At 43.7% G+C, this 15,055-nt stretch overlaps 1 protein-coding gene across 3 annotated transcripts in view; it reads right to left on the bottom strand.

Annotated features, from left to right (window-relative positions):
- tat (tyrosine aminotransferase) overlaps nt 1-14,797 on the bottom strand; it is a 56,441-nt gene extending 41,644 nt beyond the window's left edge. Inside the window, exons 1-6 of one of the 3 annotated variants that reach the window (XM_061282085.1) lie at nt 14,640-14,797; nt 12,216-12,309; nt 12,047-12,111; nt 11,672-11,776; nt 5,975-6,042; nt 5,661-5,819 (exon numbers count right to left, since the gene is read on the bottom strand). In XM_061282085.1, the coding sequence (XP_061138069.1) occupies nt 5,661-5,819; nt 5,975-6,042; nt 11,672-11,776; nt 12,047-12,111; nt 12,216-12,244 (426 nt within the window). In that variant the 5' untranslated portion in view covers nt 12,245-12,309; nt 14,640-14,797. Of the gene's footprint in view, nt 1-5,660; nt 5,820-5,974; nt 6,043-11,671; nt 11,777-12,046; nt 12,310-14,639 lie in introns of all 3 variants that reach the window. The other 2 variants (XM_061282084.1, XM_061282086.1) reach the window with 2 other exon arrangements.
- Between the last annotated feature and the right edge of the window lie 258 nt (nt 14,798-15,055).

Here is a 15,055-nt window from a genome sequence, read left to right as displayed (position 1 = left end):
AGAAGCGAAGCTATTGAGTTCCGAAGCAATTTGTCTAATTTTGTCTAAAAGTACATAAAACCACAAAAAAAATCTCATGTGATTTACAATATAATATAATAAGCTCTAAATAAATTAAACATGAGAAAATAACACTATTTAAACACAAAACGTACTTGCCCAAGAGAAGAGGCAAAGTCTTGGAAATAATGTTCCATAAGCAAATCAATCCAAACGAAAGGATGGCTATTGTTTACAACAGGGTTGTCAAACTCATTTTTGTCCCGGGCAGCATCATAGTCACATTTTCCTTCAGAAGGCCATTATGACTGTCAACCCAAATAAATATATGAATGCCTCATATTATATACAGTAAAAGCTACAAAACTAATTGACAATTCGTTTTCAAATCAGACTAGTTTGAAACATTTCAAATATTTTAAAAAGCTGATTTTTAAAAGTGAAGACAATTTGCAATTTTAGGGATGACATCAATTTGCTGCATAATTTGTCTTCGCGGGCCACAGAAAATGATGTGACGGGCCGTGTCTAGGCCCCCGGGCCTTGAGTTTGACACCTGTGGTTTAGAACTACTGTAATTCTTTTTACACTGTTGTTATCACGTAAACTCAACTCTTCAGCATTAACCCCCGTAATCTTGTGGTCTTGCTGGTGCAGGTTTCTTGACACCAGCACACTCGACCGCAATCGGGTGTCACTCAAAAACAATGCCAACTAACTAACTAACTAACTAACTAACTAACTAACTAACTAACTGACTGACTGACTGACTGACTGACTGACTGACTGACTGACTGACTGACTGACTGACTGACTAACTAACTACCGTTTTTTTCCATGTATAATGCGCAAAATCTAACTAATTTATTGTCCTAAAATCTGGGGTGCGCATTATACATGGGTACAAAAAAATCTTTTTTAATCCGGATACGATACGGAGGCCGCCATTACAGATGCGCGTTCTTCTCTGCTGTTCACTTCAAACACGCTCCATACGAACACAATGCTCTCGTATCAGACGCTTGCTCGATCACCTGCTCGTTTGCTGTCACAATGTACCCTACACAAATCCAAAACATTTCTTCGCTATTGAGTTTGCTAGCGCATGCGCAGTGATACTGACCGGTAGAATAACATCCGGTTGTTCCCAAAGATGATCTTTTTTCTGAAATAATTTTACGTTTACGGACTTAAGTAGGAGTCAAAATTTGGGTGCGCATTATACATGGGTACAGGCTTTTTTCCAGCATCAACATGCCATTTTTAGGGTGCGTATTATACATGGGGGCGCATTATACATGGAAAAAAACGGTAACTAACTAACTAACTAACTAACCAACTAACTAACTAACTAACGGAGGAAGCTTTGTTCAAGTTCAGAGGCAAACAATTTTCTACATTTTGCGTCAAAATCCAAATGTTGAGTGCCGAAGTGATTGAGTTCTACTGTACCTACTATGACTATACAATACATTAATTTTGATTTTGACACTTTTGATGTGTTTGTTGATTTGGGAATCATTTATCTTTTTTTCTTCCTTTAGCAATGCATTGCAGGCAAGTGCATCAAAACGTGGGTATTTTCCTGAAGATGAAGATTTGGCAGGGTTGACACTGTCAGACCCTGTGGAAAATCATGTGACAATACACTATCTACAATGGTTGATATTAACTAAATAATTGTGTGTGAGTTAGTTTGGAGTTTAATTTAATTTGTTTAATTATGATGGAGTTTAATGTCTTCCAAAACCGCAAATCCTCACAAGGATCGCGGGAATGCTAGAACCCATTCCAGCAGTCTTTGGGCGGTAGGCGGGCATACCCTGAACTGGTCACCAGCCAATCACTGGTCACTTATAGACAATTTGGAGTGGTTTAACGACCTACCATGGATAAAGAAAATCCACGCAGGCACAGGGAGAACAAGCAAACTGCATACAGAAAGGCTGGAATAAAACCCTGCACTTCTGAACTGTGAGGTGGATGGAGTAACCAGTGCCCCAGCGTGCTGCCTAATTCATTTCATCATCCATCCATTTTCTGGACAGCTTCTCCTCACAAGGCTCACGGGGGTGCTGGAGCCTATCACAGCCAGCTTTGGGCCGTAGACTGGGGACACCTTCAACTGAACGCAGGCAATTGCAGGGCACACATAGGCAAATAGACATTCACACTAACACTCTCACCTACGGGCAACTTGGAGTGCTCAATTGGCCTACCGTGCATGTTTTTGGGATGTGGGAGGAAAACCGGAGTACCCGGAAGAAACCCACGCAAGCACAGAGAGAACATGCTAGGTGGAAGCGGAATCAAATTCAGCACTCTGACGCAGACAGGCTAATCCAGATATGGGCAAACTATGGACCGCGGGCCACATCCGGCCCACGGGGCTGTTTAATCCGGCCCGCCAAACCTGAATAAATTGTGTTATTAAATTTTTCTTGTAATTTTCCCTGCAATGACTCCATTTCCCCAGTACGCCCGCGCATTTACTCCCGGAAGCCGTGTCAGAAAGCTCAATGCACACTCACAAGTGTGTGTACGTACTCAGTAGTCCGGACCCGGCGCACTCCGCGGTCTATTTCTATCAGTGCCGAATTTCGAGTGTGGGCTGTGACGTCAGCATTCTCGTAATTTGCGCGCTGAGCTTTCAGATACAGTTTTACGCTAAAGCCACCCACAAACCTTCCCCTAGAATCCTTCCATTAAAATGAGTGGCCCAAGGAAAAGAAAGGCGGAGACTGAGTGCCAAGTGTTTGAAAAAGAGTGGACAATTTGGCTCGACCGACGTGTGTGAGCAGACGTTCAGCCATGTGAACGTCAACAAAGCCCCGTCACAGATCTAGGTTAACGGACACCTCGGCTCTAGCCTAAGAATTGCCACAACAAATTTTACTCCAAAATATGATGCACTAGCAATAAAAGGGATACCAAGAACACTGTTCCCACTAAAAAAGAAGGGGAGTTTCTCAAGTTTGTTGTAAAAATAAATGCATTTTGAATATAATTTGTACAAATAGCAGGGATTGAAACTAGCGACCATTCTCATTTTCAAACCATGCAGGATGCTCAAGGACATTGATGCACCACCTGTTTGCGACTAATCTTAACTTAATAATGTTTTAAGGCCAACTTTAAGGAAGTGTTTCCCGTTTCCTCAACTCTGTTACCAGGTGTTTGTGAGTTAAACCTCTGCTCTGATTTTCAGATATCCGTCACCGTGTTGCCGTTTTGATTCTTTATTACTTTATTTAGATTTATTCTTTCACTGATTCTTCGAGATGATGTATTTGGTCAAAATATTTGCGGTTTTATGTGATTTTGCCTCATAAGATAAACATTTTTCATACATCTGACCTGTAGCCGCTGAAGTGATGGAAACTGTTATTCATAATAACAGCGTCGTATTTAATGAGAATCACTTATAGTAGTTTTTTGGTGAAATATATTTTTTTAATGGTGTTAATACTGTAATTTTCGAACTATAAATCGATCTGGAGTATAAGTCGCACCAGCCATAAAATGCCCAAAAATGTGAAAAGAAACATATAAGTCGCTCCGGAGTATATGTCGCATTTTGGGGGCCAATTTATTCGACAAAATCCAACACCAAGAACAGACATGAACGACCAACAACAGGCTCAACGACACGGTATGCTAACGTGACAAACACAAACGAGGAGCTGAGAACGGGCCTGACGTAATATTCAGTTATTTAAAAAAAAATATTACGTAAATAACACGTTTATAAAACCATCTGTGTCACTCCAATTCATTAAATCCATCGATCGTCCTTTGTCAACAATGCCGTGTGCCGCGCCGCAGTTCAAATTATTCCACAGGCCCATACGATATATAAACTATATTTTAAATAACTATCACATAAACAACAATATTATCAAACCATTTGTGTCACTCCAAATCATTAAATCCATCAATCAAATTTATTATTTTATTTCATCCTGGTGACAGAGGACATGCCCAGAGGATATGGCGCTTTAAAGTGTTAATTACTTTATTTGATTTTTTTCTCTCTATTTTTCATGTTTTGAATATGTTCAAGATAAGGATATCAAAGCATGTGAAGTGATCAACTATACTAAAAATAACATGTGAAGTGGTCAACTATACTTGTAAGTAAGTGATGTGTTAATGATCAAGTAAAAATTTGTGAAAAAAAACATAGATATATAAGTCGCTCCTGAGTATAAGTCGCCCCCCCCCACCCAAACTATGAAAAAAAAACGCGACTTATAGTCCGAATATTACGGTAAATGCATTTGTTTTCAAAAAGCTTTTTTTGAATATCCATGCTTTACTACCTGCTAAAGGCCTAAACTTTTTACGCAATGACCTTTACAGGTCATTTATATTACAGTGGAGCCTCAGTTTTCGAACGTCCTGGTTCTCGAACAAATCGGTATTTGAACGAAAAATTCGAGATTTTTTTGCTTCGGATGTCGGACGAAATTCGGTTGTCGAACCTTGCGAGATGAGCCGAGAGGACCCGCATGCCAACTGACTCCGTTCATTATTACATTCTCTCCAGCTGTATTGCTGTTTGGGGTGGCGGCTGCACTGACTACAACTTGAAGGCCCTGCAGCGCATAGTGAACACAGCTGGTAAGATTATTGGTGCTTCACTCCCCTCCTTGAAAGACATTTACATCTCCCATCTCACCCGCAAGGCGACCACGATTGTGAGCGATGTGAGTCACCCCGCTCACTCTTTGTTTGAGCTTCTGCCCTCTGGGAAGAGATATAGGAGCCTGCGCTCCCGCACCACCAGACTCAACAACAGCTTCATACTCCAGGCTGTTAGGATCCTGAACTCGCTTCCCCTTTCTGCGTAGCGTCCTGTACTTTTGCGCTACGCTTACTGTCTGCTGTATGCACACTGGCTCCGTTTTGCTCCTCTTATTTATTGTGTTATCTGTTTATTCATTATTTATTCATCATTCTTATTATTTATTGTTTGTGCCTTCTTGTTTTTATATTGTGTCGTTTACTTGTATGTCTATCGTGTAATATGTCTCGTCAACGTGGGATAGAGAAAACGTAATTTCTTTGTGTGTTTTGACATGTGAAGAGATTGACAATAAAGCTGTCTTTGACTTTGAAATTAAGCTCCCAAATTAAGGACTTTAAAAATATTTTCTAGATTTCAGCGACGGCTCTGTCACAATAATGCGACCAGCGCGGTGCAGTTGCGCGGTCGGCGGCGCGCTACGGTTGCGTGTTCGGCGGTGTGCTGCAGTTGCGCGATCGAACAAAAATTTAAAAAATGCTTAATAAAGGCGTTATTTTTTTGCTTGGAACGGATAAATTTTTTTCCATTATTTGGAATGGGAAAACAGGAGTCCGAAATTCGAACGATTCACTTCTCGAACAGCCTTCTGGAACGGATTGTGGTCAAAAACCGAGGCTCCACTGTACTTCACACAAACACTACATCCATCTGCTCCTGGTTCGGCCCCCCAGTCAAAATTTAGAACCCAATTCGGCCCGCAAGTCAAAAGTTTTGCCCACCCAACCAGGCTAACCAGTCGAGAACCTTTATTATTAATTTTTTTTTTTTTTTGATTTAATAATTGTCATGATTTTTTTTTGAAGAGGAAATACACTGGATTTTATTAAGGGGATGAGAAGCTGTTGCATACCAGCAGGTTGTACAATCTGACCTCGATGCCAAGGGATAATGCCAGAGTCTTATATAACGAGAAGCCTGGACGTGGAACAAGGATGTTGTCCCGTGGATTACACAGGCCACTGATAACCAGGTCAATGGCCTGACTACAGCCACTCGTCAAAATCACATCCTGCATTGGGGGGCAGAGCAAGTAGGACATCACATTACAAACTTATTAATATTTTATGCATTCAATATTTATTCTATTCATGTTGCAGGAATTTTCAGTATGTCACATTTATTTCATTTTTACTGTTATCACAGGTGAGTGGAATGTAGATATACCTCTGCTTCTATAGAAGCCTCAGGGCAGCTGTAAAAGTTGGCCAGCACCTGTCGACTCTTTAAGTAACCTGTCAGAAAAAATACAAAGTATATAGAGATCTTAAAATACTGGCTTAACAAAGAAACAATTACAACAAATCAAATGAAAGAGATGTGAACAATTTTATGATGCCCAAAAGTATGTACGTGTATTATAATGTAATCTAACATTAATCTTTAATTTTAGAATACACTTTTAACGATACAAATCAGAATATTTTTTAATTGAATTTAAATTATTCATACTATTTTGGATTCACTTTGAATACACGAGTAATACTCTTTGACCAGGTACAAAGATTATTCTTGAGAAGAAGCTATCAAAAATGCGCAAGAAACAGCTGCATTAAAAAGAATATTTCAGGAGTCCTACTTAAAATATGGATTTATTGCCACAGGTGTCTTTGACGCGCCAAGCGCACTACGCACAATATGTGGCGACAGGCTTACGAGGCAATGAAGCCTTCAAAACTGATTCGGCACATGGAGACCAAGCATCCTGCATTAAAAGACAAACCTTTGGAAAGAAAAGAAACGTGAACAAGAAGGACATTGTCTCCAATTACGCCGAGATGGGACCGGCTCGTTTCTGAGAAACAAGCGGAGCTAATTCAACATAATGGTGAGTTTTATTTTTATGTGCATTATATGTGGTTTTATGCTAGTCGTATCATTTAATTTCATCGTATTTATATATTTATTATAAATGTATTTATTTATATAAAGTCTGGTCCGCGAAAATATTTCTGACACGTAACCGGTCCGTGGCGCAAGAAAGGTTGGGGACCACTGTGCTATAGCACGAGACCTATTTAATGTCAAAATAGGCTGCTCTGTTAATGTTTCGAGTGAATTTACGGATTGATATGGAAGGGAAACACAGGTAAGCAGTACCAATGTGTTAGATCGAACTTTAGTCAGTTCCGATCATTTTATAGGAGATCGTTTGAGAAACGCGATTGTATACACTTTGCTGAGGCTCATGGGCGTCTGCAAGCTGAGGCTCATGGGAGTTTGCGGGTGGCTAATGCTATAATGATAGCTGCTATACGCACGAGGCTATTTCATGTCAAAATAGGCTGCTCTGTTAATGTTTCGAGTAAATTTACGGATCGATATGGAAGGTGAGGGGGCAGACAAAGCACGGCTCACATTACCCCTTATGATGCAAACAATTATTGAATCACGTTTTCCCTCGCCCGGACGCGGGTCACCGGGGCCCCCCTCTGGAGCCAGACCTGGAGGCGGGGCTCGAAGGCGAGCGTCTGGTGGCCGGGCCTTTGTCCATGGGGCCCGGCCGGGCTCAGCCCGGAAAGGAAACGTGGGTTCCCCTTCCCATGGGCTCACCACCTGTGGGAGGGGCCAAAGGGGTCGGGTGCATTGCAAGCTGGGCGGCGGCCAAAGGCAGGGACCTTGGCGGTCTGATCCCCGGCTGCAGAAGCTGGCTCTTGGGACATGGAATGTCACCTCTCTGGCTGGAAAGGAACCCGAGCTGGTGTGCGAGGCAGAAAAGTTCCGACTAGATATAGTCGGACTTGCCTCCACGCACAGTTTGGGTTCCGGTACAAGCCCTCTCGAGAGGGGCTGGACTCTCTTCCACTCTGGAGTTGCCCACGGTGAGAGGCGTCGAGCAGGTGTGGGTATACTTATTGCCCCCCGGCTGGGCGCCTGCACATTGGGGTTCACCCCGGTGAATGAGAGGGTAGCCTCCCTCCGCCTTCGGGTGGGGGGACGGGTCCTGACTGTTGTTTGTGTCTGTGCACCAAACGGCAGTTCAGAGTACCCACCCTTTTTGGAGTCCCTGGAGGAGGTGCTGGAGAGCGCTCCTTCTGGGGACTCCATCGTTCTACTGGGTGACTTCAATGTTCACGTGGGCAATGACAGTGAGACCTGGAAGGGCGTGATTGGGAGGAACGGCCCCCCGATCTGAACCCGAGCGGTGTTCTATTATTGGACTTCTGTGCTCGACACGGATTTTCTATAATGAACACCATGTTCAAACATAAGGGTGTCCATGTGTGCACTTGGCACCAGGACACCCTAGGCCGCAGTTTGATGATCGACTTTGCAGTTGTGTCATCGGATTTGCGGCCGCATGTTTTGGACACTCGGACGAAGAGAGGGGCGGAGCTGTCAACTGATCACCACCTGGTGGTAGGTTGGCTCCGATGGTGGGGGAAGATGCCGGTCCGACCTGGCAGACCCAAACGTTCTGTGAGGGTCTGCTGGGAACGTCTGGCGGAATCCCCTGTCAGGAAGAGCTTCAACTCCCACCTCCGGCAGAACTTTTCCCAGGTCCCGGGGGAGGCGGGGGACATTGAGTCCGAGTGGACCTTGTTCCGCGCCTCCATTGTTGAGGCGGCCGACCGGAGCTGTGGCCGTCAGGTCATTGGTGCCTGTCGTGGCGGCAATCCCCGAACCTGCTAAGGGACCGTCGGTAAGGGATGCCGTCAAGCTGAAGAAGGAGTCCTATCGGGCTGTTTTGGCCTGCGGGACTCCCGAGGCAGCTGACAGGTACCGGATGGCCAAGCGGAACGCGGCTTCGGCGGTTGCTGAGGCAAAAACCCGGGCGTGGGAGGAGTTTGCGAGGCCATGGAGAATGACTTCCGGACGGCTTCGAGGAAATTCTGGTCCACCATCCGGCGTCTCAGGAGGGGGAAGCAGTGCAACGTCAACACTGTTTACAGTGGAGATGGCGTGCTGCTGACCTCGACTCGGGACGTCGTGTGTCGGTGGGGAGAATACTTCGAAGACCTCCTCAATTCCACCGACACGCCTTCCATTGTGGAGGCAGGGCCTGGGGACTCTGAGGCGGACTCTCCAATCTCTGGGGTTGAAGTCACTGAGGTAGTTAAAAAACTCCTCGGTGGCAAGGCCCCGGGGGTGGATGAGATCCGCCCGGATTTCTTAAGGGCTCTGGATGTTGTGGGGCTGTCATGGCTGACACGTCTCTACAGCATCGCGTGGACATCGGGGACAGTGCCTCTGGATTGGCAGACTGGGGTGGTGGTTCCCCTCTTTAAGAAGGGGGGCCGGAGGGCGTGTTCCAGTTACAGGGGAATTACACTCCTCAGCCTCCCTGGTAAGGTCTATTCAGGGGTGCTGGAGAGGAGAGTCCGTCGGGAGGTCGAACCTCGGATTCAGGAGGAACAGTGTGGCTTTCGTCCTGGCCGTGGAACAGTGGACCAGCTCTTCACCCTCAGCAGGATCCTCGAGGGTGCATGGGAGTTCGCCCAACCAGTCCACATGTGTTTTGTGGACTTGGAGAAGGCGTTCGACCGTGTCCCTCGGGAGGTCCTGTGGGGGGTGCTTCGGGAGTACGGGGTACCGAGCCAACTGATAAGGGCGGTTCGGTCCCTGTATCACCGATGCCAGAGTTTGGTCCGCATTTCCGGCAGTAAGTCGGATTCGTTCCCAGTGAGGGTTGGACTCCGCCAAGGCTGCCCTTTGTCACCGATTCTGTTTATAATTTTTATGGACAGAATTTCTAGGCGCAGCCGAGACGTTGAGGGTGTCCGGTTTGGGGACCTCAGCATCGCGTCTCTGCTTTTTGCAGACGACGTGGTGCTGTTGGCTTCTTCAGGCCGTGATCTCCAGCTCTCACTGGAGCGGTTCACAGCCGAGTGCGAAGCGGTTGGGATGCGGGTCAGCACCTCCAAATCCCAGTCCATGGTCCTCGATCGGAAAAGGGTGGAATGCCCTCTCCAGATCGGGGATGAGATCTTGCCCCAAGTGGAGGAGTTTAAGTATCTTGGGGTCTTGTTCACGAGTGAGGGGAGGATGGAGCGCGAGATCGACAGGCGGATCGGTGCAGCGTCGGCAGTAATGCGGACTCTGTACCGATCCGTCGTGGTAAAGAGAGAGCTGAGCCAAAAGGCAAATCTCTCAATTTAACGGTCGATTTATGCTCCTACCCTCACCTATGGTCACGAACTATGGGTCGTGACCGAAAGAACGAGATCCCGGATATATGCGGCCGAAATGAGTTTTCTCCGCAGGATGTCCGGGACTCCCTTAGAGATAGGGTGAGAAGTTCAGTCATCCGGGAGAGACTCGGAGTAGTCGCTACTCCTCCACGTTGAGAGGAGCCAGATGAGGTGGCTCGGGCATCTCATCAGGATGCCTCCTGAACGCCTCCCTGGGGAGGTGTTCCGGGCATGTCCCACCGGTAGGAGACCCCGGGGACGACCCAGGACGCGCTGGAGAGACTATGTCTCTCAGCTGGCCTGGGAACGCCTTGGGATCCCCTGGGATGAGCTAGGTGAAGTGGCTGGGGAGAGGGAAGTCTGGGAGTCCCTCCTGAAGCTGCTGCCCCCGCGACCCGACCCCGGATAAGCGGAAGAAGATGGATGGATGGATGGATGGATATGGAAGGGAAACACAGGTAAGCAGTACCAATGTGTTAGATCGAACTTTAGTCAGTTCCGATCATTTTATAGGAGATCGTTTGAGAAACGCGATTGTTTACACTTTGCTGAGGCTCATGGGCGTCTGCGACCTGAGGCTCATGGGAGTTTGCGGGTGGCTAATGCTATAATGATAGCTGCTATACGCACGAGGCTATTTCATGTCAAAATATGCTGCTCTGTTAATGTTTCGAGTAAATTTACGGATTGATATGGAAGGGAAACACAGGTAAGCAGTACCAATGTATTAGACTGAACTTTAGTCAGTTCCCGATCATTTTATAGGAGATCGTTTGAGAAACGCGATTGTTTACACTTTGCTGAGGCTCATGGGAGTCTGCGACCTGAGGCTCATGGGAGTTTGCGGGTGGCTAATGCTATAATGATAGCTGCTATACGCACGAGGCTATTTCATGTCAAAATAGGCTGCTCTGTTAATGTTTTGAGCAAATTTACGGATCGATATGGTAGGGAAACATAGGTAAGCAGTACCAATGTGTTAGATCAAACTTAAGTCAGTTCCGATCATTTTATAGGAGATCGTTTTAGAAACACGATTGTTTACACTTTGGCGAGCGACCCTCCTGAGAAAAAGCAGTTCAGATAATGAATCAATGGATGAATGAACAGATCTACAGAGAGCACTTATCTTAAAAAGGTGCGACTGTAATTTGACTGGTTTTTGATTTAGACTTAGACAGACTTTATTGTCATTTTGTAAGCACTCGGTACACACAAAACGAAATTCCGTCGCATACGGCTCTCAACAAAGGAAAGGAACGTCGAGAGCCGTAGCAGCCGCAGCCGACCGGGGCGCCGCCATCTTAATCTCACTAATACAAAAGACACACGGATGGCATGAGCGCAACTCAATAACTTTAACCATTTCATACAGTTTCTCTCCAAACTGAAAAAAGAATCATTCTTAATAGTTTTTAAAAGAGTGCTTGAAGCTTGAATGTGACCAAATATAGCTGTTATTTTCAGCATGAGAACCTTTACTTGCATCAGTCTGTTATACTCTAAATTTAGGCTTAGATCGTACGTATTTTGACAAATTATCACAATCATTACATAAAAAGTGGTAACATTTCCTTTTAATTCAAGCTTTGTGAGTGAGACAAAAAAAATAAAAAATTGTATTTTAATTAATTGGAGGCTTTAAATTACCTGTTGGTGTTAATGCGAAGCACTGTGACTGATCATATTTAGAATTTGCTGCAGTTTGTATTAATTTATAAGTAAAACTCACCAACGGAAGGAGCATAGCCATTGTATTGTTGCGAATCTACAGAATCTTTCATGGCTTGAAGTACTGCATCATCCGTAGGAAGGTTTCCAAAGACAGTAGGATCCCCTAAGGAGCACATGAACAAGTCAGCTTTGTACTATAAGTACCGTAATTTTCGGACTATAAGTCGCGTTTTTTTTTCATAGTTTGGGTGGGGGGACGACTTATAATAAGGAGCGACCTATATGTGTTTTTTCCCAAAAATTTTCCAAAAAAAAAAAAAAAAGTGAAACCGCGATGTAGCAAGGGATTGCCGTAATTTGAATTTCAGTTGCTGAGACATGCACTGTTCCGTCATGATACTGGCATCACATATAGCTTAAAGAAGCTTCTTACCAATCGAAAGGCTTATCATGGGTTTATCTGGGTTTGGGGAGATCTTCATTTCATCCACAATGGTCCTGATGGGATTAAAGGTGTTGTTAGCCATCAAAGAAGGCTTAACGTCCCATGTCTTGCTGCGGCGCTTGTCTTTGACAGGATAAGAATTTCCATTTACACTGACATTGGCCTTCCCATTGACTCCGTTCCCATTCAGGCGTTTGTCATTGGTATTCTCATTCCTCTGAACCAAGTAAGACTTGGTATCCTTTCTGGCACTGTTATGGAGAATGATTGTTAGAACAGTAAAACAGAAAGATTTCCCATGGTCAAAAGAAAGTAGGCCTTCAGTATGTCATTTTCTAATAATCTATTTTCAGTACTTGGGTTTGATCTGAAAAAAGGCCTATTATTTAGTGAAAGATTGACATGAACCAGCACAAGATAGTGAAAATATATATATATATAAATATATAAATATCATTATAATACAATCTCACTCATGCATGCAGACCGGACAGCACTTGTGCTATTGTTAGTAGTAGTAGAAGCAGTACTAAGAGTAGTTGTTAACATAATAAGATTTATTACCATTTTTTTTCCATGTATAATGCGCCCCCATGTATAATACGCACCCTAAAAATGGCATGTTGATCCTGGAAAAAAGCCTGTACCCATGTATAAGACGCACCCAAATTTTGAGTCCTACTTAAATCCGTAAACGTAAAATTATTTCAGATAAAAGATCACCTTTGGGAACAACCAGATGTTATTCTGCCGGTCGGTATAACTGCGCATGCGCTAGCAAACTCGATAGCGAAGAAATGATTCGGATTTGTGTAGGGTACATTGTGACAGCAAACGAGCAGGTGATCGAGCAAGCGTCTGATACGAGAGCATTGTGTTCGTATGGAGCGTGTTTGAAGTGAACAGCAGAGAAGAAACGCATCCGTAATGGCGGCCTCCGTATCATATCCGGATAAAAAAAAAAAATAATTAAAAAAAAAAAAACATTTTTTTTTTGTACCCATGTATAATGCGCACCCCAGATTTTAGGACAATAAATTAGTTAAATGTTGCGCATTATACATGGAAAAAAACGGTAATTAAAATATTTTAAAGAAATAATAATTCAAATACGTACAAGTAAGTGTCATTTATCGACATAGATTCATTTGTCAACACAACAATTCTTATTTTGTTTTGGATTGAACAGCTCATCCTGTATGAGTATTAATGAGTACATATTATATTAATGTTATTTATAGGTATTAGGGGTGTAACGATTCATCGATACACATCGATTAATCGATATAATGCTCTATGATTTATTGGCATCGATGCTAAACGTAAACAGCGATTTAAATCGCCGTGTTTGACCTCGGACATTAGACGCGACTTTATTTTGAAATCCAGTTCATTGTTGCTTGCTTCCTCTTTCCGGGAGCAGTGCGCGGCGTTGTTGTGTTGTGAGCAGAGCAGGCACGCGAAAGGGGAGTCGACAACTAGTACGCGGCTCCTGGGCTGGTGCTATGGCTAGTGTCCAAAAAGACGAGGAAATTTGCTCCCCTTTAGGCTTCAAGTCATTCGTTTGGAAGCACTTTGGATTCCAAAGAAAAGATGGCTCAACGGACAAGACACGTGCAGTTTGTAAATCCTGCCATGCGGTGATCAAATATTCAGGGACACAAATCTCGCCGCACATTTAAAGAAAAAACACAACATCAAAGTTCAGTGTTAAAATAAGCACTTTGTATACAATACTCTTGTAATTTCCTAAATAAAGAGTTTGCAGTACCTTGTTGATTTTGCGTATGAATTGTTATAAATCAGGATATTGTTCTATATTTTTTATTTAAAAAAAAAATCGATCGTAGAGCACTATATCGCGATATATCGTGAATGAATCACAGCAGGCTTTAAGATATTGGCAAATATCGTATCGTAGTTCTTTGTATCGATATGATATCGTATCGTGACAAAACCCGCGATTTACATCCCTAATAATTTATATATCGTTATATGGGCCTGTAGAATATTTTGAAGTGCAAGCGCCGTCAGCGGCGCGCACGCATTGTTGACAAAGGACGATCGATGGATTTAATGAATGAGAGTGACACAGATGGTTTTATTAACGTGTTATTTATGTAATAGTTTTTTGAATAACTCTGAATTTTACGTCAGGGCCGTTCTCATCTCTTCGTTTGTGTTTATGTCACGTTAGCATACCTATCGTTTAGCCTGTTGTTGCTCGTTCATGACTGTTCTTGGTGATGGATTTTGTCGAATAAATCGCCCCCCCAAAATGCGACTTATACTCCGGAGCGACTTATATATGTTTTTTTTCACATTTTTGGGCATTTTATGGCTGATGCGACTTGTACTACGGAGCGACTTATAGTCCGAAAATTACGGTACTTTTTACAGAAGCAATAGCATGCTTTACTGAAACGCTAAAAGTCGGAGTCCTTAAGCAGAGTGCCCTGACGTTGCATTATGAAGCAGATGAGCGAGGTACCATCATCATCACCATAATGTAATAAATAATACGCCTCGTTTTTACTAACAAAATGTTGCTCAAATATCAGGTAAATAATGATATTCTTACCTCATGATGAATTCACGGTTTTCCAAAATCAGCTTTGGCGTCAGTTGAGAATTCTTGCAATAATGAATGCAGAGGGGTTTGATTGGCCCATTTTATAGCAGGAGTTCAGAAAATGGGTGTTGAAACAGCCCATATTTTCATTGGTGGAGACTGAGAGGGTTGCACTGCTACACCCCCCTTACATCACTAACAAAAACCATACCACCTCCAACCTTCTCCAGCAGACGAGAAGGGGGGTATATTCAACAGAGCACATGCGTCCTGATTTTGCAAGAAGTGCACCAAGTGTCAAAAGAGAAATGCGCCAAAAGTATAGTTGCCTTAGAACTGATTAATTTATATTTAATTAAGATAATGTTTTGTGCTGCATTGTCTACTTTAGTAAACCAATGACTATTGAAAACTAAAATGTGAAA

The sequence above is a fragment of the Syngnathus typhle genome, linkage group LG7, assembly GCF_033458585.1.
Source record: "Syngnathus typhle isolate RoL2023-S1 ecotype Sweden linkage group LG7, RoL_Styp_1.0, whole genome shotgun sequence".
Taxonomy (NCBI): domain Eukaryota; kingdom Metazoa; phylum Chordata; class Actinopteri; order Syngnathiformes; family Syngnathidae; genus Syngnathus; species Syngnathus typhle.
This window is presented reverse-complemented; position numbering and strand designations above follow the sequence as displayed.